This window comes from Pristiophorus japonicus, chromosome 5, assembly GCF_044704955.1.
Source record: "Pristiophorus japonicus isolate sPriJap1 chromosome 5, sPriJap1.hap1, whole genome shotgun sequence".
In the NCBI taxonomy this organism is placed as follows: Eukaryota; Metazoa; Chordata; class Chondrichthyes; family Pristiophoridae; genus Pristiophorus; species Pristiophorus japonicus.
This window is the reverse complement of record NC_091981.1, coordinates 116,646,830-116,672,461: the sequence shown is the minus strand read 5'-3', so window position 1 is coordinate 116,672,461 and position 25,632 is coordinate 116,646,830. Positions and strand designations below refer to the sequence as shown.

At 47.9% G+C, this 25,632-nt stretch overlaps 1 protein-coding gene across 2 annotated transcripts in view; it reads left to right on the top strand.

The window, feature by feature from the left end:
• The window catches only part of LOC139264430 (retinoic acid receptor beta-like), a 358,884-nt gene extending 333,986 nt beyond the window's left edge, over positions 1-24,898 (top strand). For both annotated transcript variants that reach the window (XM_070880885.1, XM_070880884.1), the window contains 3 exons: positions 2,024-2,228; positions 20,935-21,093; positions 23,397-24,898. In XM_070880885.1, coding sequence (XP_070736986.1) covers positions 2,024-2,228; positions 20,935-21,093; positions 23,397-23,626 — 594 coding nt within the window. In that variant the 3' untranslated portion in view covers positions 23,627-24,898. The remainder of the gene's footprint in view (positions 1-2,023; positions 2,229-20,934; positions 21,094-23,396) is intronic.
• Positions 24,899-25,632: the final 734 nt, after the last annotated feature.

The window sequence follows — 25,632 nt, the reverse complement described above, 5'->3', positions numbered from 1 at the left end:
GAGCCAAAATTTCAACTGTCCTTCACCTGAAGCAGTACAACTGAAAGAGCAAAATCATGTCTTCAGCCTGTTCCGTTCTTACTGGGCAGTTTCCTCGATTAGGCTCCATCGTGTCTGGGTGGTCGAAAAGCTTGCTTTGTGTCTTGAGAACCAACCGATCTCCTTGATCTCTCACTGATTACATGACAAAGGGCTCCATCCATCAACCATCTTCCTGCTATTTCAGACATTGATTCTTGCCCCACTGATGTGTATTCCTGTGGGACATGTTTAAACCTGTCCCACATCAGCTGTCCGCCCTTGTGCAGTAACAGCCAAATTCCAAAACTTAAAGTCCAAAAGAATAAGTTCAAAAGTTTATACTATTGCTGTCGATGTTTTCGCCAAATCTTACACCTCACTTCCCCACATTGAACTCCACCTGCAACAGTTTTGCCCATTCACGTAACCCATCTACACTTCACTATGCCTCCTAACTTAGTGTTCATCTGCAATCCTGGATATACAACTCTCTATTCTCCATCCAGGTCATTGGCAGATATATGGTGAAAAGCTGAGGCCCCAGTACAGTTCCTTGAGGAACAACATTTGTCACACCCGTCAATTAGAAAACATTCCCTTTATCCCTGCTCTCCATCTCTTACCTCTCAACCAATTGCCAACCCATATCACAAAATATTTCATAGCAATAACTTACTGTTGGAAGGCGGTAATTCTGTATAACTGTAGTTCTTCCCCTGGGTATTCTGCTAGCTTTACCACTGTATTTACTAGTTCTGCAGGAGGATCAGAGGAGGTATGAGGGAGGTGCAATTTTATTTTAGACGTTCATATTATACCTGCCAAGGCACACTTACCGTGATGTCAGAAAGATCAGTCTTAAGACGACGATTCACAAAAGAATAGTGACAGAAGTATAAGGTCTCCTGGAACCAGGCTTTCAGACCAGCACCAGGACAGGGTTGGCTCTCCCAGTAGCTTTCAAGGCGACCAGTGCTTAGTGTTTATACAACTGATTCCTTCCAAGCAATAAAAGGGGATGTCTGCCAAATTTCAGAACCACCAGTGCACTAATGTATCACGTAGAAGGCGGATGCCTTGTTTAACACGTCAAACTCTTTCAATTACCCCACAGAAACCATCTGGCAACATGAGAAAGTACCACACTATCAGCATGTGGCACATTTCCCCAAAGTTATGGTAAATATTAGTGACACACATGTGGCCATATGGGCCCCGACCTACCATTTTTTATTAAGAGAAAGGGTTACCATTCCATTAATGTACAGTTGACCTGTGGCCATGGTTACAGAAACATACTTATGAATGATTGCTTTTTTTGCAGCAATCAATGCGACCACCATTATTTGAAGCCCAGAGAACTGGTGGATGACTCGTCAGAGTCTCAGGTTACCCTCTTCTGCCCTTGAGGCAGCCATGAACAAGAGCTGAAGAGCATTACAATGAGACCCACATCCAACACCACCAGGATCATAGGAATTTCTTCATAGGGTGAAGGCAGGCAATTGTTTCATCCACTCTCTGGAAGCCTGATGTGACAAAAGCAGGCAGATCCGCTGTGATAGTGTCAGCCACTGAAACCTCTACTTGTCTTGAGTACTCTGCTCCAAATATACTGGTTACTGGCAAGATACCAACATTCAGTGCCATGCATATTCTTCCAACAGTGGCCCTGTGGGTATCCATAGACATCTACCCGAACAAGTCTTATATTTAGCAAGTCTTTATCCTGTTGAAATATCTCAGTGCTCTTCACACAATGAATTATATTTGAGGTGCAGTTATAGTTGTTACATAGGCAAATATAAATAATGTATCATCTGTTCTTTCTCCAAGTTATATCATTCTTTTCTATCAATTTAAGTGAGATTCATTAAAAAAATTACTTGCGTACCAAACTTCTCATTCTGCTGCAGTCTTTTCAGTAACAGTATATTATTTAGAGAAGTATTACCGATGACATTAACAAAAAATTAATCCATTTATTATTTCACACCAACAGATTCTCCGAATCTGCACCCGATATACACCTGAACAAGACACAATGACCTTCTCCGATGGCCTTACCCTGAACAGGACTCAGATGCACAATGCGGGTTTTGGCCCCCTCACTGACCTCGTCTTTACCTTTGCCAACCAACTCCTGCCACTTGAAATGGATGACACCGAGACTGGCCTCCTTAGTGCCATCTGTCTGATCTGTGGCGGTAGGTCTGTTGACTTCATACTGTGCCCTTTAGAACTGTTTCCATAAATCATGAATACTGTATTGCAATAGCTGACATGTGCAAAAGGGTCAGGAGCTTTTGGAATTCTCAATTTTACAATAAAACCAATAGAAATGTGGATCTACAGGAGTGTTGCAGGGAAAGGGAATTTCAACTGGACTACAAGTCTACTTTTATCAACATAATGAACAAATTAAAGTATAATCTGCATAAGATCAAATTTGGTAAAGTTAAAACCTGTGTTCATACTGGCTTTGCCTAATGTTCTTATTTCCATAAATGAAGCTCAGCTGCTCACAACTGTAAGCTCTCTGGTAATCTGTTCACACCAATGGCCTGAATTTCCTTGGGCATGGGGTGAAGTTCTAATGTAAAAGAAACACGAGGTGGAGGGAAACGTTCAACTTTCAGCTTTCCGCTGGGTGGGCCAGGTTAAAATTACCCACAAAAGTTATAAAATGGGTAGTGTGTCAGAGGTCAGGAATGGTGCTTTCAGCTGACAATTCCACAGTGTCCAGTTCCATTCACAATGCTCCACTGACAATGAAGCAGCCCATGCCAACCTACAGCACGACCTGGACAATATCCAGATAAGCGGCAGGTTACATTTGTGCCACAAAATTTCCAGGCAGTAACCATCACGAACAAAGAAAAAGTTCAGCCACTCCTTCAAAGGCAGGACCAATGCCAAATATCACCATCATGAACAGGAGCTTAACTGAAGTAGCTCTATCAATTCAAGAGCAGGGCTGAAGCTGGGTTTTCTGTGATGAGTGGCTCACCCTCTGACCTCTCAAAGTCTCTCCACTAAGTACAAGGCACAAGTCAAGAGTGTGATGGAATACTAGCCATACACTCCATCCAAAAACTTGCAACATTTCAGGGTCCCAGTGGAGTTTGTAACCATTTCGATGGATTCTCACCAAAGTTATGCAGGTCGTCCGCTAGGACAGTCACACATTTTTGGCTCCAGAAAGAAAAATACTGATACAGGTTCAACCTCCAAAATCCGGAGTTCCGGAATCCAGACTGTTTCGGAATCTGGACTCTGGGCCGATCCGTAACGGGGTCGTCCAGAAACCGGAAAATGTTCCGATATCCGGACTTCCCCTGCCTCAGCGAATCGACTTCGCCCGCCCCAACTTCGCGCGGCCCGACCTCGCCCCAGCCCCCTTCCCTCCCCTTTACCTCGGCTGCCCGATCCTACATACCTCGGGCCAGAAAAGGAACTTCTCCACGGCGGCGGGGCCCCGACTGATCAGGTCCTCGGTGGAGCCCACGCAAACATCTCCTCGGTGGGGCCCCAAGCGAACATCTCCTCGGTGGGGCACCAAGCGAACATCTCCTCGGTGGGGCACCAAGCGAACATCTCCTCGGTGGGACACCAAGCGAACATCTCCTCGGTGGGGCCCGCGCGAACATCTCCTCGGTGGGGCCCCAAGCGAACATCTCCTCGGTGGGACACCAAGCGAACATCTCCTCGGTGGGACACCAAGCGAACATCTCCTCGGTGGGGCCCGCGCGAACATCTCCTCGGTGGGGCCCCAAGCGAACATCTCCTCGGTGGGACACCAAGCGAACATCTCCTCGGTGGGGCACCAAGCGAACATCTCCTCGGTGGGGCCCACGCAAACATCTCCTCGGTGGGGCCCACGCGAACATCTCCTCGGTGGGGCACCAAGCGAACATCTCCTCGGTGGGGCACCAAGCGAACATCTCCTCGGTGGGACACCAAGCGAACATCTCCTCGGTGGGGCACCAAGCGAACATCTCCTCGGTGGGACACCAAGCGAACATCTCCTTGGTGGGGCACCAAGCGAACATCTCCTCGGTGGGGCACCAAGCGAACATCTCCTCGGTGGGGCCCCAAGCGAACATCTCCTCGGTGGGGCCCACGCAAACATCTCCTCGGTGGGGCCCCAAGCGAACATCTCCTCGGTGGGGCCCACGCAAACATCTCCTCGGTGGGGCCCACGCGAACATCTCCTCGGTGGGGCACCAAGCGAACATCTCCTCGGTGGGGCCCACGCGAACATCTCCTCGGTGGGACACCAAGCGAACATCTCCTCGGTGGGGCCCACGCAAACATCTCCTCGGTGGGGCACCAAGCGAACATCTCCTCGGTGGGGCCACAAGCGAACATCTCCTCGGTGGGGCCCACGCAAACATCTCCTGGGTGGGGCCCACGCGAACATCCCCTCGGCGGGGCCCATGCGAACATCTCCTGGGTGGGGCCCACGTGAACATTCCCTCGGCGGGGCCCATGCGAACATCTCCTCGGTGGGGCCCACATGAACATCTCCTCAGTGGGGCCCGCGCGAACATCTCCTCGGCGGGGCACCAAGCGAACATCTCCTCGACGGGGCCCCAAGCGAACATCCCCTCGGTGGGGCCCGCGCGAACATCCCCTCGGTGGGGCCCGCGCGAACATCCCCTCGGTGGGGCCCGCGCGAACATCCCCTCGGCGGGGCCCACATGAACATCCCCTCGGTGGGGCACCAAGCGAACATCTCCTCGGTGGGGCACCAAGCGAACATCCCCTCGGCGGGGCCCACATGAACATCTCGGTGGGGCCCGCGCGAACATCCCCTCGGCGGGGCCCACATGAACATCCCCTCGGTGGGGCCCACATGAACATCCCCTCGGTGGGGCCCACGCGAACATCTCCTCGGTGGGGCACCAAGCGAACATCTCCTCGGTGGGGCCCACGCGAACATCTCCTCGGTGGGACACCAAGCGAACATCTCCTCGGTGGGGCCCACGCAAACATCTCCTCGGTGGGGCACCAAGCGAACATCTCCTCGGTGGGGCCCCAAGCGAACATCTCCTCGGTGGGGCCCACGCAAACATCTCCTGGGTGGGGCCCACGCGAACATCCCCTCGGCGGGGCCCATGCGAACATCTCCTGGGTGGGGCCCACGTGAACATTCCCTCGTCGGGGCCCATGCGAACATCTCCTCGGTGGGGCCCACATGAACATCTCCTCGGTGGGGCCCGCGCGAACATCTCCTCGGCGGGGCACCAAGCGAACATCTCCTCGACGGGGCCCCAAGCGAACATCTCCTCGGTGGGGCCCGCGCGAACATCCCCTCGGTGGGGCCCGCGCGAACATCCCCTCGGTGGGGCCCGCGCGAACATCCCCTCGGCGGGGCCCACATGAACATCCCCTCGGTGGGGCACCAAGCGAACATCTCCTCGGTGGGGCACCAAGCGAACATCCCCTCGGCGGGGCCCACATGAACATCTCGGTGGGGCCCGCGCGAACATCCCCTCGGCGGGGCCCACATGAACATCCCCTCGGTGGGGCCCACATGAACATCCCCTCGATGGGGCACCAAGCGAACATCCCCTCGGCGGGGCCCACATGAACATCCCCTCGGTGGGGCACCAAGCGAACATCTCCTCGGCGGGGCCCACGTGAACATCTCCTCGGTGGGGCACCAAGCGAACATCTCCTCGGTGGGGCACCAAGCGAACATCTCCTCGGTGGGGCCCCAAGCGAACATCTCCTCGGTGGGGCACCAAGCGAACATCTCCTCGGCGGGGCCCACGTGAACATCTCCTCGGTGGGGCACCAAGCGAACATCTCCTCGGTGGGGCACCAAGCGAACATCCCCTCGGCGGGGCCCACATGAACATCTCGGTGGGGCCCGCGCGAACATCCCCTCGGCGGGGCCCACATGAACATCCCCTCGGTGGGGCCCACATGAACATCCCCTCGGTGGGGCACCAAGCGAACATCCCCTCGGCGGGGCCCACATGAACATCCCCTCGGTGGGGCACCAAGCGAACATCCCCTCGGCGGGGCCCACATGAACATCCCCTCGGTGGGGCACCAAGCGAACATCTCCTCGGCGGGGCCCACGTGAACATCTCCTCGACGGGGCCCACGTGAACATCTCCTCGGTGGGGCACCAAGCGAACATCTCCTCGGTGGGGCACCAAGCGAACATCTCCTCGGTGGGGCCCACGTGAACATCTCCTCGACGGGGCCCACGTGAACATCTCCTCGGTGGGGCACCAAGCGAACATCTCCTCGGTGGGGCACCAAGCGAACATCTCCTCAACGAGGCACCAAGCGAACATCTCCTCGGTGGGACACCAAGCGAACATCTCCTCGGTGGGGCACCAAGCGAACATCTCCTCGACGAGGCACCAAGCGAACATCTCCTCGACGAGGCACCAAGCGAACATCTCCTCGACGAGGCACCAAGCGAACATCTCCTCGGTGGGGCACCAAGCGAACATCTCCTCGGTGGGGCACCAAACGAACATCTCCTCGGTGGGGCACCAAGCGAACATCTCCTCGACGAGGCACCAAGCGAACATCTCCTCGACGAGGCACCAAGCGAACATCTCCTCGACGGGGCCCACGTGAACATCTCCTCGACGAGTACCCCCGCCCCACCTCCTTTCTGACATTCTGAAACCCGGAAATACCCAAACCTGGGCTCGGGTGTTTCCGGATTCATGATGTCAGAAAGACATTCCAAAATCCGGCAAAATGCAAAATCCGGAACGGCCTCAGTCCCGAGGGATCCGAATTCGGGACACTGCACCTGTGTATATATATATTTTTTTACTTGTTTGAAATACAAAGCAGATCTGATGGCATTTGAAAACAGAAAGTTAGGTTCATGTTATAAAGTGCAAATTTTTTGTCAGGGATGTGAAAATTCTCTTATTGTCCTAGGTAACAAAGTCCCCACTGTGTTTGTGTTGTGATGCTGCCACCTGTTGGAAGATATGTTTAGTTACATATGTTAAATAAATTGAGATACCTCGAAAAAGAAGGAAAGAACTTCATTTATATAGCACCTTTCATGACTTCAGGACATCCCAAAGCTCTTTACAGCCAACTAAGTACTTTTAACGTGTAGTCGCTGTTGTAATGTAGGGAAATGTAGCAGCCAGTTTGCACAGTTACACCCAGTCCAAGTCCTCCTCACTAACATTTGGGGACTTGTGCCAAAATTGGGAAAGCTGTACCACAAACTGGTCAAGCAACAGCCGGACATAGTCATACTCACAGAATCATACCTTTCATCCAACGTCCCAGACTCCTCCATCGCCATCCCTGGGTATGTCCTGTCCCACCGGCAGGAGAGACGAACCAGAGGTGGCGGCACAGTAGTATACAGTCGGGAGGGAGTGGCCCTGGGAGTCCTCAACATTGCCTTCGGAGCCCATGAAGTCTTATGGCATCAGGTCAAACATGAGCAAGGGAATCTCCTGCTGATTACTGACTGCCGCCCTCCCTCAGCTGATGAATCCGTACTCCTCTATGTTGAACACCACTTAGAAGATGCACTGAGGGTAGCAAGGGCACAGAATGTACTTTGGGTGGGGGACTTCAATGTTCATCACCAAGCGTGGCTCGGACGCACCACTACTGACCGATCTGTCCAAGTCCTGAAGGACATAGTTGCTAGACTGGGCCAGCGGCAGGTGGTGAGAGAACCAACACAAGGGAAAATATTACTTGACCTTGTCCTCACCAATCTACTTGTCACAGATGCATCTGTGCAAGCCAGTATTGGTAGGAGACACCACCACACAGTCCTTGTGGAGACTGAGGATACCCTCCATCGTGTTGTGTGGCACTGCTAGAGGTGCTAATTTCAGAGGCGATAGCTTTAGAACAGATCTAGGAGGTCAAGACTGGGCATCGATGAGGCGCTGTGGGCCATTAACAACAGAATTGTATACCACCACAATTTGTAACCTCATAGCCCGGCATAGCCCAGATTTTACCATACCATCAAGCCAGGAGAGCAACCCTGCTCAATGAGAGTTGTAGAAGAGCATTCCAGGCATACTTAAAAATGAGGTGCCATCCTGGTAAAGTTACAACACAGGACTACATGCTGCTAAAGAGCAGAAGCAGCAAACTATAGACAGAGCTAAGCAATCCCACAATCAACAGATCAGATCAAAGCTCTGCAGTCCTGCCACATCCAGCTGTGAATGGTGGTGGACCATTAAACAACTAACAGGAGGAGGAGGCTCCATGAACATCCCCATCCTCAATGATGGTGGAGCCCAGCACATGAATGCAAAAGACAAGGCTGAAGCATTTGCAACCATCTTCAGCCATAAGTTCCGAGTGAATGATCCATCTCAGCCTCCTCCTGAGGTTCCCACCATCACAGAAGCCAGTCTTCAGCCAATTCGATTCACTCCATGTGATATCAAGAAATGGGTGAGTGCAATAGATACAGTAAAGGCTATGGGCCCTGACATCATCTCGATTGTAGTGCTGAAGACTTGTGCTCCAGAACTAGCTGCGCCTCTAGCCAAGCTACAACACTGGCATCTACCCGACAATGTGGAAAGCTGCCCAGGTATGTGCTGTCCATAAAACGCAGGACAAATCCAATCCGGTCAGTTACCACCCCATCGGTCTGCTCTCAATCATCAGCAAAGTGATGGAAGGTGTCATCGACACTGCTATCAAACGCCACTTACTCACCAATAACCTGCTCACCAGTGCTCAGTTTGGGTTCCGCCAGGACCTCACTACAGCCTCAGACCAAACATGGACAAAAGAGCTGAATTCCAGAGGTAAGGGGAGAGTGACTGCCCTCGACATCAAGGCAGCATTTGACCAAGTGTGGCATCAAGGAACCCTAGTAAAACTGTAGTCAATGGGAATCAGGACAAAAACTCTCCACTGGCTGGAGTCATATCTAGCACAAAGGAAGAGGGTTATGGTTGTTGGGAGCCAATCATCTCAGCTCCAGGACATCATTGCAGGAGTTCCTAGGCCCAACCTGTATTTTATAGACTCTTGAACACTCTTAGTTGAAATTAACTTTTTATTTGGGACATCTGACAGCAATGTGCGGAATAAAATGGAATTCCTCATCAGATAAGCAGCTTTCTTAAATACAGATCCAGGACTCTAGACCTCCTAGCTAGAGGGCGCTATACATTATATCGTTACACAACAATCTTCAGCTACCTCATCAATGACCTTTCCTTAGCTCCAGCATAAATGGGGATGTATGCTGATAGTTATTCAGTTCTATTCACAACTCCTCAGATAATGAAGCAGTCCATGCAGAAAGACCTAGACAACGTTCAGGCTTGGCCTAGTTTTGGCAATAACATTCACGCCACACAAGTGCCAGGTAATGACCATCTCCAACAAGAGAGACTAGCCACCTCCCCTTGACATTCAATGTGATTACCATTGCTGAATCTGCTACCTTCACCATTGACCAGAAACTTAACTGGACCAGCCATATAAATACTGTTTGGAACAAGAGCAGGTCAGAGGCTGGGTATTCTGCGGCGAGTGTCTTACCTGCTGACTCCTCAAAGCCTTTCCACCATCTACAAGGCACAAATCAGGAGTGTGATGGAATACTCCCCACTTGCCTGGATGAGTGCAGCTCCAACAACACTCCAGAAGCTTGACATCATCCAGCACAAAGCAGCCTGCTTGATTGGCACCCCATCCACCACCTTAAACGTTTACTCCCTCCACCACCAGCGCACCTTAGCTTCATTGTGCACCACCTACAAGATGCACTGCAGCAACTTGCCAAGATTTCTTCAACAGCACCTCCCAAACATGTGACCTTTCCCACCTAGAAAGACAAGGGCAGCAGATGCATGGGACCATTACCACCTCCACATTCCCCTCCAAGTATCACACCATTCTGACTTGGGAATATATCGCCGTTCTTTCATCGCGCTGTCAAAATCCTGGAACTCCTTCCCTATCAGCACTATGGGAGTACCATTACCACACGGCCTGCAGCAGTTCAAGAAGGTGGTTCACCATCAGCTTCTCAAGGGCAATTAGGGATAGGCAATTTGTTATGTATGTAAACATTACCAATGTGTAAGACTTGCCACCAGGGGGTGCACCTGTGGGAGACCCAAAGGTCACCTGCACACCCTGGGAAAGCAGGTATAAAAGGCAGTCTACCATGCTGTCTCCTCACTCTGGAGTTATAATAAAGAGCTCAAGGTCACAGCAGTTTGAGCTTAAGATATACAGTCTTGTGGAGTTATTCTAGATATAACAATTGGCGACGAGTAACAGATCACGAACTTTCACGCAGTTATGGCTGTTGTTGGTATTCTTGAGAGATTTGTTGAGGGTGATGATTGGGAAGCCTTCATTGAGCGTCTTGACCAGCACTTTGTGGCCAACGAGCTGGAAAAGGCAGAAACCGCAATCAAGCGCAGGGCGATTCTCCTCACCATTTGCGGATCCACAATACATGGCCTCATCAAAAATCTGCTAGCACCGACGGAGCCAATGGAGAAGACATATGAAGAGCTGTGCATGCTGAATCGGGAACACCTCAAGCCGAAGGAGAGCATCTTGATGGCCAGGTATCGCTTTTATACGCACCACCGCTCCGAGGGCCAGGGCGTGGTGAGCTATGTCGCTGACCTAAGACGCCTTGCAGGACCGTGCGTATTTGCTGGATTTTTGGGGGAAGTGTTGCAGGACATTTTCGTACTTGGAATCAGCCCCGAGGTCATTCTTCGCAAACTGCTGTCTGCCGAATCCTTAGATCTGAGCAAAGCCATCACCATAGCCCAGGCTTTTATGTCCATGAACGATAACACTAAACAGATATCATTGCAACATCGAAGCTCACCGACAAGTACTGTGCATAAAATAACACCTTCAGCAGGCAGAACTATACATGGCAGGGCCTACACGCGTGCAAGAGGTCAGACCTAGAATGACTCAGAGCCCGCCGTGGGGTGTGAATGCGAATCCATTAGCACTATGTTGGCGCTGTGGGGATAATCATCGAGCCCATCAATGTCGATTCAAGCACTATGTGTGCAAGGGCTGTGGAACAATGGGACACCTCCAGCAAATGTGCAGACATACTACGACTCACCACGTGGCAGAATCGGCAGAAGATACGGCGCGGATCACGCTGAACGAGTAAGAGAGGCAACTCAGCCCGAGGCTGAAGAGGAAGTGTATGGGGTACACACCTTCACCACCAAAAGCCCTCTGATAATGTTAAAAGTCAAATTAAACGGCATTCTAGTTTCCATGGAATTGGACACGGGGTCGAGTCAGTCAATTATGAGCCAGAAGGCTTTTGAGAAACTGTGGGGCAACAAGGCACAAAGACCAAAACTAAATCCGGTCCACACCAAGTTGCACACTTACACCAAAGAGCTCATACCAGTCATTGGCAGTGCAGTAGTGAAGGTATCGTACGATGGAGCTGTGCATGATTTACCACTGTGGATTGTACCAGGCGAATGCCCAAAGCCGTTCGGCAGAAGCTGGCTAAGAAAGATCCGATGGAACTGGGATGACATCAAAGCACTGGCCTCGTGCGCCCAAGTGCTAAACAAATTCCCGTCGTTATTCGAGCCAGGCATCGCCAACTTCACAGGCGCCAAAGTGCAGATACATCTAGTCCCTGATGCACGACCCATTCGTCACAAGGCCCGAGCGGTTCCATACATGAAGCGAGAGAAAGTCAACGAGTTTAACGAGTGGGCCAGTCGAATTGTTCCAGTGTTGAAGAGCAATGGGACAGTCAGAATTTGCAGGGACTACAAGGTAACACTCAACCGAGTCTCGTTATAGGACCAGTATCCACTACGCAAAGCGGATGACCTGTTTGCAACACTAGCAGGGGGGAAGTCGTTCACCAAGCTGGATCTAACCTCTGCTTACACGACACAGGAGCTGGCTGAACATTTGAAAAAATTGACATGCATCAACACGCACAGAGGACTGTTCATATACCACAGATGCCCCTTTGGGATTCGTTCAGAGGCAACCATCTTTCAGAGGAACATGGAGGGTCTGCTGAAATCGGTTCCGTGCACCGTGGTGTTCCAAGACGACATCCTGATCACTGGCCGCAATACCACCAAACACTTGCACAACCTGGAAACGGTTCTCAAGCGACTGGACAGAGTGGGACTCAGGTTGAAACACTCCAAATGTGTTTTCCTGGCGCCAGAGATCGAATTTCTGGGGAGAAAGATTGCGGTGGACGGTATCAGACCCACGGACTCCAAGACGGAGGCCATCAAGAATGCACCCAGACCACACAGTGTGACGGAGCTGCGTTCGTTCCTGAGACTCCTCAATTATTTTCGTAACTTCCTACCAGGGTTGAGCACTTTTCTGGAACCATTGCATTTATTGCTACGCAAGGGTGACGACTGGGTTTGGGGTAAAGCTCAAGAGACAACCTTGAACAAGGCCTGAAACCTGCTATGTTCCAACAAGTTCCTTGTATTGTATGACCCGTGTAAATGTTTAGTACTAGCTTGTGGTGCATCTTCATACGGGGTCGGTTCTGTGTTACAACAAGCTAGTGGGTCAGGAAAACTGCAACCGGTTGCATATGCGTCCACAAGCTTATCTAAGGCTGAAAGAGCCTAGAGTATGTTTGAAAAAGAAGCATTAGCATGTGAAGAAAATGCACCAATACCTATTTGGGCTCCGGTTCGAGCTCGAAACCGACCACAAGCCACTCATTTCCTTATTCTCAGAAAGCAAAGGTATTAACACCAAAGCTTCATCCCGCATCCAACGATGGGCACTAACGTTATCTGCGTATGATTATGTAATCGACCACAGACCAGGCACTGAGAACTGTGCTGATGCCCTCAGTCGGCTACCATTGCCCACCACCTGGGTGGAAATGGCACAACCCGCAGACTTGTTCCTTGTAATGGATGCTTTTGAGAGCGAGGGGTCACCCGTCACAGCTCGCCAGATCAGGACCTGGACTAGCCAGGACCCGGTGCTATCACTAGTAAAAAGCTGTTTCCTCAATGGGAGCTGGTCGGTGGTCCCAGGGGAAATGCAAGACGAAATTAAGCCGTTACACCGACGCAAGGATGAAATGTCCATCCATTCAGACTGCCTCCTATGGGAATCGTGTAATTTTGCCAAGAAAAGGCAGGGAAACATTTATACGTGATCTTCACATACCCACAGAGGCATAGTCATGATGAAGGCTATCGCCAGGTCGCACGTTTGGTGGCCCGGCATTGACTCGGAATTGGAGTCATGCGTGCACCAATGCAACACTTGCTCACAGTTGAGCAATGCACCAAGGGAGGCCCCACTGAGTCTATGGTCATGGCCCTCCAAACCGTGGTCAAGGGTCCACGTAGATTTCGCTAGCCCCTCTCTAGGAAAGATGTTCCTAGTAGCAGTGGATGCTTACTCTAAATGGATTGAATGTACAATAATGTCGTTATGTACATCCACTGCCACCATTGGAAGCCTCCAGGCTATGTTCGCCACCCATGGTTTGCCCGACGTCCTTGTTAGTGACAATGGACTATGTTTCACCAGCTCGTAATTCAACGAGTTCATGACCCGCAATGACATCAAGCATGTCGGGTCTGCGCCGTTTAAGCCCGCATCCAATGGTCAAGCAGAACGGACAGTCCAAACCATCAAGCAGAGCTTGAAACACGTGACATAGAAACATAGAAACATAGAAAATAGGTGCAGGAGTAGGCCATTCGGCCCTTCTAGTCTGCACCGTCATTCAATGAGTTCATGGCTGAACATGCAACTTCAGTACCGCATTCCTGCTTTCTCACCATACCCCTTGATTCCCCTAGTAGTAAGGACTCCATCTAACTCCTTTTTGAATATATTTAGTGAATTGGCCTCAACAACTTTCTGTGGTAGAGAATTCCACAGGTTCACCACTCTCTGGGTGAAGAAATTCCTCCTCATCTCGGTCCTAAATAGCTTACCCCTTATCCTAAGACAGTGTCCCCTGGTTCTGGACTTTCCCAACATTGGGAACATTCTTCCTGCATCTAACCTGTCTAACCCTGTCAGAATTTTAAACGTTTCTATGAGATCCCCTCTCATTCTTCTGAACTCCAGTGAATACAAGCCCAGTTGATCCAGTCTTTCTTGATAGGTCAGTCCCGCCATCCCGGGAATCAGTCTGGTGAACCTTCGCTGCACTCCCTCAATAGCAAGAATGTCCTTCCTCAGGTTAGGAGACCAAAACTGTACACAATACTCCAGGTGTGGCCTCACCAAGGCCCTGTACAACTGTAGCAACACCTCCCTGCCCCTGTACTCAAATCCCCTTGCTATGAAGGCCAACATGCCATTTGCTTTCTTAACCGCCTGCTGTACCTGCATGCCAACCTTCAATGACTGATGTACCATGACACCCAGGTCTCGTTGCACCTCCCCTTTTCCTAATCTGTCACCATTCAGATAATAGTCTGTCTTTCTGTTTTTACCACCAAAGTGGATAACCTCACATTTATCCACATTATACTTCATTTGCCATGCATTTGCCCACTCACCTAACCTATCCAAGTCGCTCTGCAGCCTCATAGCATCCTCCTCGCAGCTCACACTGCCACCCAACTTAGTGTCATCTGCAAATTTGGAGATACTACATTTAATCCCCTCGTCTAAATCATTAATATACAGTGTAAACAGCTGGGGCCCCAGCACAGAACCTTGCGGTACCCCACTAGTCACTGCCTGCCATTCTGAAAAGTCCCCATTTACTCCTACTCTTTGCTTCCTGTCTGACAACCAGTTCTCAATCCATGTCAGCACACTACCCCCAATCCCATGTGCTTTAACTTTGCACATTAATCTTTTGTGTGGGACCTTGTCGAAAGCCTTCTGAAAGTCCAAATATACCACATCAACTGGTTCTCCCTTGTCCACTCTACTGGAAACATCCTCAAAAAATTCCAGAAGATTTGTCAAGCATGATTTCCCTTTCACAAATCCATGCTGACTTGGACCTATCATATCACCTCTTTCCAAATGCACTGCTATGACATCCTTTATAATTGATTCCATCATTTTACCCACTACCGATGTCAGGCTGACATCCCTGTTATCTCTCTCCCTCCTTTTTTAAAAAGTGGGGTTACATTGGCTACCCTCCAGAGTCAATGGAACTGATCCAGAGTCAATGGAATGTTGGAAAATGACTGTCAATGCATCCACTATTTCCAAGGCCACCTCCTTAAGTACTCTGGGATGCAGTCCATCAGGCCCTGGGGATTTATCGGCCTTCAATCCCATCAATTTCCCCAACACAATTTCCCGACTAATAAGGATTTCCCTCAGTTCCTCCTCCTTACTAGACCCTCCGACCCCTTTTATATCCGGAAGGTTGTTTGTGTCCTCCTTCGTGAATACCGAACCAAAGTACTTGTTCAATTGGTCCGCCATTTCTTCGTTCTCCGTTATGACTTCCCCTGATTCTGACTGCAGGGAACCTACGTTTGTCTTTACTAACCTTTTTCTCTTTACATATCTATAGAAACTTTTGCAATCCGTCTTAATGTTCCCTGCAAGCTTCTTCTCGTACTCCATTTTCCCTGCCCTAATCAAACCCTTTGTCCTCCTCTGCTGAGTTCTAAATTTCTCCCAGTCCCCGGGTTCGCTGCTATTTCTGGCCAATTTGTATGCCACTTCCTTGGCTTTAATACTATCCCTGATTTCCCTTGATAGCCACGGTTGAGCCACCTTCCCTTTTTTATTTTTACGCCAGACAGGAATGTACAATTGTTGTAGTTCATCCATGCGGTCTCTAAATGTCTGCCATTGCCCATCCACAGTCAACCCCTTCAGTATCATTCGCCAATCTATCCTAGCCAATCCTCGCCTCATACCTTCAAAGTTACCCTTCTTTAAGTTCTGGACCATGGTCTCTGAATTTACTGTTTCATTCTCCATCCTAATGCAGAATTCCACCATATTATGGTCACTCTTCCCCAAGGGGTCTCGCACAACGAGATTGCTAATTAATCCTCTCTCATTACACAACATCCAGTCTAAGATGGCCTCCCCCCTAGTTGGTTCCTCGACATATTGGTCGAAAAAACCATCCCTTATGCACTCCAGGAAATCCTCCTCCACCGTATTGCTTCCAGTTTGGTTAACCCAATCTATGTGCATATTAAAGTCACCCATTATAACTGCTGCACCTTTATTGCACGCACCCCTAATTTCATGTTTGATGCCCTCCCCAACATCACTACTACTGTTTGGAGATCTGTACACAACTCCCACTAATGTTTTTTGCCCTTTGGTATTCTGCAGCTCTACCCATATAGATTCCACATCATCCAAGCTAATGTCCTTCCGAACTATTGCCTTAATTTCCTCCTTAACCAGCAATGCTACCCCACCTCCTTTTCCTTTTATTCTATCTTTCCTGAATGTTGAATACCCCTGGATGTTGAGTTCCCAGCCCTGATCATCCTGGAGCCACGTCTCCATAATCCCAATCACATCATATTTGTTAACATCTATTTGCACAGTTAATTCATTCACCTTATTGCGGATACTCCTTGCATTAAGACACAAAGCCTTCAGGCTTGTTTTTTTAACACCCTTTGTCCTTTTAGAATTTTGCTGTACAGTGGCCCTTTTTGTTCTTTGCCTTGGGTTTCTCTGCCCTCCACTTTTCCTCATCTCCTTTCTGTCTTTTGCTTTTGCCTCCTTTTTGTTTTCCTCTGTCTCCCTGCATTGGTTCCCATCCCCCTGCCATATTAGTTTAAATCCTCCCCAACAGCACTAGCAAACACTCCCCCGAGGACATTGGTTCCGGTCCTGCCCAGGTGCAGACCGTCCGGTTTGTACTGGTCCCACCTCCCCCAGAACCGGTTCCAATGCCCCAGGAATTTGAATCCCTCCCTGCTGCACCACTGCTCAAGCCACGTATTCATCTGCGCTATCCTGCGATTCCTACTCTGACTATCACGTGGCACTGGTAGCAATCCCGAGATTACTACTTTTGAGGTCCTACTTTTTAATTTAGCTCCTAGCTCCTTAAATTCGTTTCGTAGGACCTCATCCCTTTTTTTACCTATGTCGTTGGTACCAATGTGCACCACGACAACTGGCTGATCTTCCTCCCTTTTTAGAATGTCCTGCACCCACTCCGAGACATCCTTGACCCTTGCACCAGGGAGGCAACATACCATCCTGGAGTCTCGGTTGCGGCCGCAGAAACGCCTATCTATTCCCTTTACAATTGAATCCCCTATCACTATCGCTCTCCCACTCTTTTTCCTGCTCTCCTGTGCAACAGAGCCAGCCACGGTGCCATGAACTTGGCTGCTGCTGCCCTCCCCTGATGAGTCATCCCCCTCAACATTACCCAAAGCTGTGTATCTGTTTTGCAGGTTGATGACCACAGGGGACTCCTGCACTACCTTCCTTGCAGTACTCTTCCTGCTGGTCTTCCATTCCCTAGCTGGCTGTGGACCCTTCTCCTGCGGTAAGACCAACTCGCTACACGTGATACTCACGTCATTCTCAGCATTGTGGATGCTCCAGAGTGAATCCACCCTCAGCTCCAACTCCGCAACGCGGACCGTCAGGAGCTTGAGGTGGATACACTTCCTGCAGATATAGTCATCAGGGACACTGGTGTCGTCCCTGAGTTCCCACATGGTACAGGAGGAGCATAACACCCGACCGAGCTCTCCTGCCATGACTTAACCCTTAGATATCCTTAAATTGGCAACAACAATGTTAAAAGTTACTCACTGTTATAGAAGAGAAAAAAGAAGAGAGAAAAACTACTCACCAATCACCAGCCAATCACTTACCCTCTTGGCTGTGACGTCACCTTTTGATTTCTTTCTACTTCTTTTTTGCCTTCTCTCCCCGCTGCAGCTGCACAGGTACGCCTCTCGCTGCCGCTGGGCCTTTATAGGCCTCACCAACGCCAGGAACTTCCGCCTCTCGGACTGCCGCCGCCTCTCGCTGCCGCTGGGCCTTTATAGGCCTCACCAACGCCAGGAACTCCCGCCTCTCGGACTGCCGCTGGGCCTTTATAGGCCTCACCAACGCCAGGAACTCCCGCCTCTCGGACTGCCGCCGCCTCTCGCTGCCGCTGGGCCTTTATAGGCCTCACCAACCACGCACTCCTGCCTCTCGGACTGCCGCCGCCTCTCGCTGCCGCTGGGCCTTTATAGGCCTCACCAACCACGGCTCCCTGCAGACCCGGCTATCTCGGATTCTGCTTAGCTACCGCACGTGACCCCACTCCCTTACCGGGGTTTCCCCAGCAGAATTGCTAATGAAGAGAGCACTCAAAACAAGGCTCTCCTTAGTCCACCCGGATCTCAATGATCATGCAGAAACCCGGCGTCACCGGCATAACATGTACCACGATCACGCGGCTGTATCGCGTGACATTGAGGTGAATGACCCTGTGTTTGTTCTTAATTATGGTCATGGTCCCAAATGGGTTGCTGGCACTGTGTTAGCCAAGGAGGGGAATAGAGTGTTTGTTGTCAAACTTTTGAATGGACAAACGTGCAGGAAGCACTTGGATCAGACCAAACTGTGGTTCACTGACAACCAAGAAGAGTTTGAAGAAGACATTACCATCATTGATCCACCCACACACACCCAACCAGCAATTGACCTCGCGGTCAACCACGAGGATGAACCCAGCATGCCCGACAGTCCGATCAGACCAGCCGCACCGCAGCGCAGCAATGATCCACCGACTCACCCAGGCCAGGTCTTCAACTCAGGTGATCAACACAGGAACGCAGAGCCCCGGATCACCTCAACTTGTAAATAACTTGTACTTCAGACCCTGGGTGAGCAGGTATAAAAGGCAGTCTACCATGCTGCCTCCTCACTTTGGAGTTACAATAAAGAGACCAAGGTCACAACAGTTTGAGCTTAAGATATACAGTCTTGTGGAGTTATTCTAAACATAACACAATTAATGCTGGCCTTGTCAGTGATGCCTAAATCCCATGAATGAATTAACAAATACATTTACAGAGCAACTAATTACAAAATATATTGGTCCTAAAATTCCTTGGCTCAGCGATTATCATGGGATTGTGCTCAAAACTGACTCTGCCAAAGTGGGATAGCAACTCATTATCTTGGGCAGGTGGATGCAAGCACCACTTCGGTCACACCTCTTGTCATCTGCGTGCCCCGTGCTGATGGAAGCATCAGCCTACATTCACCATTTGGAGGCGGGGGGTGGGGTGAGGTTGCCCAGATCCCCCCAACCATGGCACTGGTTTCATCTGTTTCCAAGTAAGGGTTTAATTGGCAACATTTTTTGTTTAAACATGGTACCTTTTTGGTGGTCCTGGCACTTGCCCAGCCTGACCTCACCAGACTTCAACTCACTCAACTTACCATATATCACACAAACGCTGACTGTGGAATAGGAATTGCTGGTTTAGGGAGTCCTGCCCCCAGACAATAAAAGCCTTGTAAGAGGCAGATCGAAGGTTCATCCCTCACTCGTCAACAAGAAAGCTGCCAGTATCTTTGAAGATTTGGTAGAACAGAGGTTCCGCAAATCTCCCAGCCGAGTTACAGCAGGAGACCAGCGGAAGCCTCGAGAAATTTTAGTTTCAATCCTTTTATCTCTACATTGAAAAAGTAGTTAAGAAAATGTATCATGCATCTAAATTTAGGTCTACAGAGCAACTGTGCCAGGCCTCAAGGAAGCTTGGGGGTACAGGTTAGAATATATATGCTTATCTCCCACCCAAGTTGCTGTTAACAAGGAAACCTTGTTTTTTTCTCGTGATTTTAGTTCCAAACATTAAAAAATACTTACAGTTTAAATCGATGGTCCCCTGGCTCACAGCTGTGAGCTGTGTGATCAGATTGTCAACAAGCAACATATACATTGTTGGAGAGGATTCCGTTATGCCAATCTGACAGCCTTGAGCTTGATATTTGTTTTTCTCATTACCTCACAACTTCTCAAGCTTGCATGCTAGAAGTATCGAAAAGTAAATTGAAAAGAAGATAAAAACGTTCAAGTTCTTTTTTGTTTTAAAGAAAAGAAGGGGCAGAATCTTGGAAAGAAAAAGAAACAACACATAAAATGTTGTTGACCAAGTCTGGCCTAGTGATTAGCCTCCCAGGGTTCAAAACTTCCTATAATTTAGAGGTTGTAATATGTCAAATAATATATAGGGTAATAAAAATAAAATAAACCTGCACAAGGGACATATTGAAGGGGGAGGGAGAGATAATGTGCAGTTGCCTGATAAGATTTCCAAATTTTTTCTGGAGAAGTGCATTGATGCTCCAGGGCACTGTACTAAAGTGGACTCCCCATGGGCCAAGTCCTGATCTCAACTGCAGTTTCTGTAGAAGCTCAGGCATTACCCAGAATTCAGGGACAGCAAGTCATCATTAACCTTTCTTCATTCAACTCCTAGCGGACAGATTCCGCCGTCTGGATGTTATTTACAATTTCAGATGCTTTGTTCAACAGGAAGCTTTTCCAACTGAAGCTTTTAGGATTTTCAAACTCAAATGAAGCCCACTTCACCACAGATCTACCAGATATCTTATACACGTTAGATGTGTGAGGAGCTTAGGCAGTTCTGATCTTCACAATTAAGTGGAGCACTTTGTAGATGTGGAACATTCCATGCCTTAAGAGGTGAACATCTGTCGCTTGAGGGAGGGAAGATCTATCTCATCTTATTGTAAACACTCATCCTCTTGCTAGCCACGAATTGGCCTTGGTATTGAAATATGCTGATGAGACATCAATTGGCCCAGCAGCTCCCCCATCTGAAGCAAGATGTGTTGAAGGGAGACCTCCTGGAAAAGTGGTAATGTCAAATCAATCGCAAGGTGATTTCATCTTCAAGTCTACAGAGTATCTAATGTATTCTGTTAAAATGAATTTCTTTGTAGACCGCCAAGATCTGGAAGATGCAGGAAAAGTGGACAAATTGCAGGAGCCACTTCTGGAAGCTTTAAAGATTTACATCCGGAAAAGAAGACCCAATAAGCCCCATATGTTCCCAAAGATATTAATGAAAATCACAGATCTGCGTAGTATCAGTGCAAAAGGTACCACAACAAGATTCTTAATATAAGTTTTTTTAAATGTTTTTTCACTGCTAGTTAATTTTTTTTAAAGCAATGGTGTTACTTTTATGAAACTATTCTTTTTGTATTATTTGAGGTAACAGAGTTAGATTTGGAATGCGCATTCAATTTTTGTCACCACGCCCCACCCCATACTGTCCTCGGAGAGCATCCAGTGATGATTCACCAGGATGGTATTTGGGATGAAAGGACTAGGTACAATGTGACACTGGGTAAATTTAGACATTATCCCTGGAGGTGGTAAGGCTAAGGGGTGCGCTGACTGAGGTATTTACAGCGATGAAGGGAATTGACAGGGAATAATCCAGAGCAAGGGGATATAATCTTAGATTTCAAGCTAAACCAGTTAAAAGTGAAGCCAGGAAAAAAAGTCTTAAATTGTGCGAATGTGGAATAAGCTACCCCAGAAAGCCACAGATGCAAAATTGAATTGAAATTCATAAAAGGAAGATGAACACTTACTTGGAATACGAGCATTAAGGATTTAGAGAAACAGCAGGGAATTGAGGTAGAAAGATGGATGAACAAAGATACAGGATCCATGGGCTGAATAATCTATTCCTGTTCCTATGTTCCTATTGGCATGAAGTGACGACAATACCCCAGCAGTGAAAACTGAGATGTCAATTAGACATTATATGGTAGCCATTACTGTTGGTGATATTTAATGAACATTTAAAGTACTCGTACCAAATAACTCTCCACTATATTAACAGATATTTCTCCAACTTGCAGTGTGTACCGCCTCATTCAGAATAGTGACCTTAGTTCTTTCCCTACTGTTGTTAGCAGTAGGTCTGTCTACTGAATCCAGTACCAGAAAAGTTCATAATTTCTTTTTAGCAATTCTTTTTTTTAAGTTGCTTTTAGCGTGCCAAGGTTTCCTGACACTGGTGCTATTTTGGTTTTGGCCTACTGCAGCTTTCTCTGGTCATTTTGAAGCCAGTGCCAGCACCTGCTTTAAAACCTACATTAAATGTCATGATCCCTTCCCAGTGACTGACTCACACATCTGTTTATCCTACGTTCAAAGGTCATGCAACTTTTGAAGTGTCAAGTCCACTCCACCCTCAACATAAGGGCTCACCCTTACTAACTTATTCACTGCTTTGCAAATGTGGCTTAGTTAGATACAAATTCACTCAGATAGTAAACTGAGGGGTGGAAATTCGGTTTGTTGCCGCTTCTGTCCGCCCCCCCCCCCCCCCCCCCCCCCACCCCGGAGGGGTGGTAATGGCAGCGGAAATCATTTCTGTGTGAGCAGCCAGCTTCCAGCACGCCGCCAGGACATTCGGTGCCGGAGCAGAACCAGCCAGGAGAGGCGAGCCGGTGTGCAATGCCCCTAGTTGCAACACCGTTCTTTAATTTGTTTTCTGGGGGACCCATAGTGCCTCATTGCATGCCCGAGTGGGACCGCCGAGCTGTAGCAGTGACAGTGGGGGAAGGAATGTCTACCTGAGGTAAGTGTGATTATTTTCTTTCTCCCAGGGAAACCTCTCTTAGGGCGCTCCGAGGCCGGCTCTTTAGTTTGGGATTTTCAGTTGTTCAGCCTACCTAACGCCCTAAGAGAGGTGTGGAACACAAACCATTTCCCGCTGCAAAACTTAGCGTCCCGCCGCCATTAGCGCCCTAATTAGCCTCCAACCGAATTTCTATCCCAGTGTGTTAAAAGTAAATATTCTCAGAAAGAGATCCATAAAGATTAACCAGCCGAGCCACTTTCTAAGTTTGCTTGTATGGCAATTGCAAATTGCTTAGGTCTTTCAGGTCCCACACAACCTCCTCCAGCAATCGTTGTACTTCCTACAAGAGAAAGATTGAAGGTGCTTCATCTTGGGAACTTCCAAAAGGGCTATGGGTGCTATATCTTCAGCCTCATCTGATGTGAAAGGCCCTGTGGGTCCATGAAGTTATCTGAGACTGCTACTACTTTGCAGCACTGCAAAAAGATTTTTTCATGATCTATGTTTCACAATACTGGTCCGGCTATAGTTGTGGGCAATTCTGGGTACACCATTATAAAAAAGGACATTAAAGCCATTAAGAGTGTCCAGGATGATGCCAGGGATGAGAAACTTGAGATACTGGAACTACTTTCACTTGAGCAGATAATATTTAAGGACATTTAATAGAATTTTTAAAAAGGTGGTCTGAAAAGTATATTTGTTGTAAATTGTTAGAGCAAAGTTGTATATATAGAGTATAGAGACAAAGTAACAAAGAAAGTTGGCCATGGCTAAGAGGAAATCTCTCTCCGCATCCAGGTGCAGAACGTGTCATCACACTTAAGTTGGAGATCCCTGGATCAATGCCACCCCTTATTCAAGAAATGCTGGAAAACTCAGAAGGGCATGATCCCCTTGCACCTACAGCAAACACAAGCACAGAAAGTAATGGGAGCAGCAATCAAGCACTAGAAGTAAGCCCCATCTCCAGTCTGTCTCCCAGCTCTGCGACCAGTGGACCAAACAGCCAGGTACCAAACACACAGTGAAATGGCACTGCAGTGACCACAACCATTCCCAAATGTGACATTTTCCCTTTTTTGTTCTGAAACATCAAGGCCTGACGGACCAGGTTGATAAGTGTATATTCAACATTAAAACTGCTGAAGCTGTTGACCATAATGGACTTTTGAGTTTGGAAATACTGAGTCATAAACTGTGTTGGTCAGATTCAGACCTCCTGGATTGTATGCAGTCTGTTCAAAGATTGATGCCTGGTAAAGTCCATCTGTGTGTCCACTATTGCATGCTGGGAAGAAGCTGTGGAAAATGATGTAGAACTCTGATTATTACTTTATTTTACGGAGTTACTCCTCGTTGTATTCTAAATTTCTATGCTGGAGTTTCTGGTGCTTTCTCATTGCCTTGCATATCATGTTTAAATACATACACCAAGTTATGGAACAAAGCCTAAGTACATAAGTCAGGTGAGTTATGGTTGTAGGATGCTTTGGTTTAGACAATATGGGATATTCATTATTATTCTTAATGTTACTGTTGTTCAAAAAAAGCCTAAAGGTTGGAATTCTATCCTCAGTGCACCAGCATTAAATTTTGTCAAATAAACAAGGACATATTTCCACCTCTTTTTGCAATGAAAAATAAAGTTTGATATTTTAATTTTTTTTAAATGCTAGCACTTTGTGCTGGTAGTGATTGATTTCCACTGGCACACAGTTAGCCTACACTACCATGTTGTTTGTATGAGTGTTTACAGTTCACAAGCACTTAAATAAGTGATTTTGTTTTTAAGCAATTCTCTGCATACAGTTAGTCAGAACATAATATTTTTGTGGTAGGGTTCGCCCATTGCCTATTGGTTTTGTACTAACATACAAAGCTAATAAAAATGTTTTTTTTAATTATTATTTCAGCTGTGCAAATTCATTTCATGTTCAGTGACATATCAAGAGGTAAAGTAAAGTGCTGCATGTTGTTTGCAGTAAAGATAGCCTCCAAGGCACGACACTGTTCAGTGTTATTTTGTTGTTTTATTTGCTTGTACATGAGCCAGTAAGTAAATTTCATCTGGTGGCTGACACACCTTATATCTCTCTGCAGAAGCGTGTATCTATTGTAGATTCGTTCTTGAGTACAGTAATTTGAGTTTATTGAATCATTCTTGTAGTGTCTGAAGCACTAGTGGGATGTTGTTTTTTTAGCATTAGGACTGCTCTGTACTTTTACTGGCTCTGTTTGTACATTGAGATTGTTTAACAATGCTTTCTATGTTCATATACTGGTTACCTTTTCCATCAAGTTTCCTGGCAAAAGAATAAAGTATATTTATTTTAAAGTGTGCTCTGGAGTTATTTTTTCCTGCAACAGATTGGAGTAATTGATAACCAGAGTTGAATAAACATAATCAACAATATTGTTTCCATTAACTACATATTTTAAGTAATGCAATTAGATGTTATTGCCAACATATAGCAAACATTAATGTGGATATGGAGCTTAGATACATAACTTGTGTTTTTTTTCATATATACTAGAACAGTTGTTTCCTCGTAAGAACAAGTTTCATTTTCCAGCAGTTATCCTTTTTCCCTTTCTCCTTTCCTCCCCTGGGGGTACTAACTCAAGCTGGGGTACAGTTCTGTGGTCTGACAAACAGTTTACACCTGAAACATTAACTCCAGCATTTTCTGTTTTTGCTTCAGATTTCCATCATCTGCAGTTTTATTTCTTTATGTTTTTACAGTTCCTGGTTGTTGGTGATCCTCTGGTACTTTATTAAGTAGTTATTCCTCATGTTTGACGCTGGATATTGTGTAGGCTACATCTCTAAGAGGTGATGTAAACAAGCTCAATCTTATTCACACCCAACTTCCGCACACGGGCCAGAATTTTCCAGGGTGGTAGTGGGCGCGATTGGTAGCGGGTCGGGTGGGAAAATTGTTATCTTTGACAGCGGGTCAGAAACCCGCTGTCATCCTGCTCTCCACTTGCTTTTCCCCCAGGCACGTCTGTCATCGCCGAGCCAAACCGACCG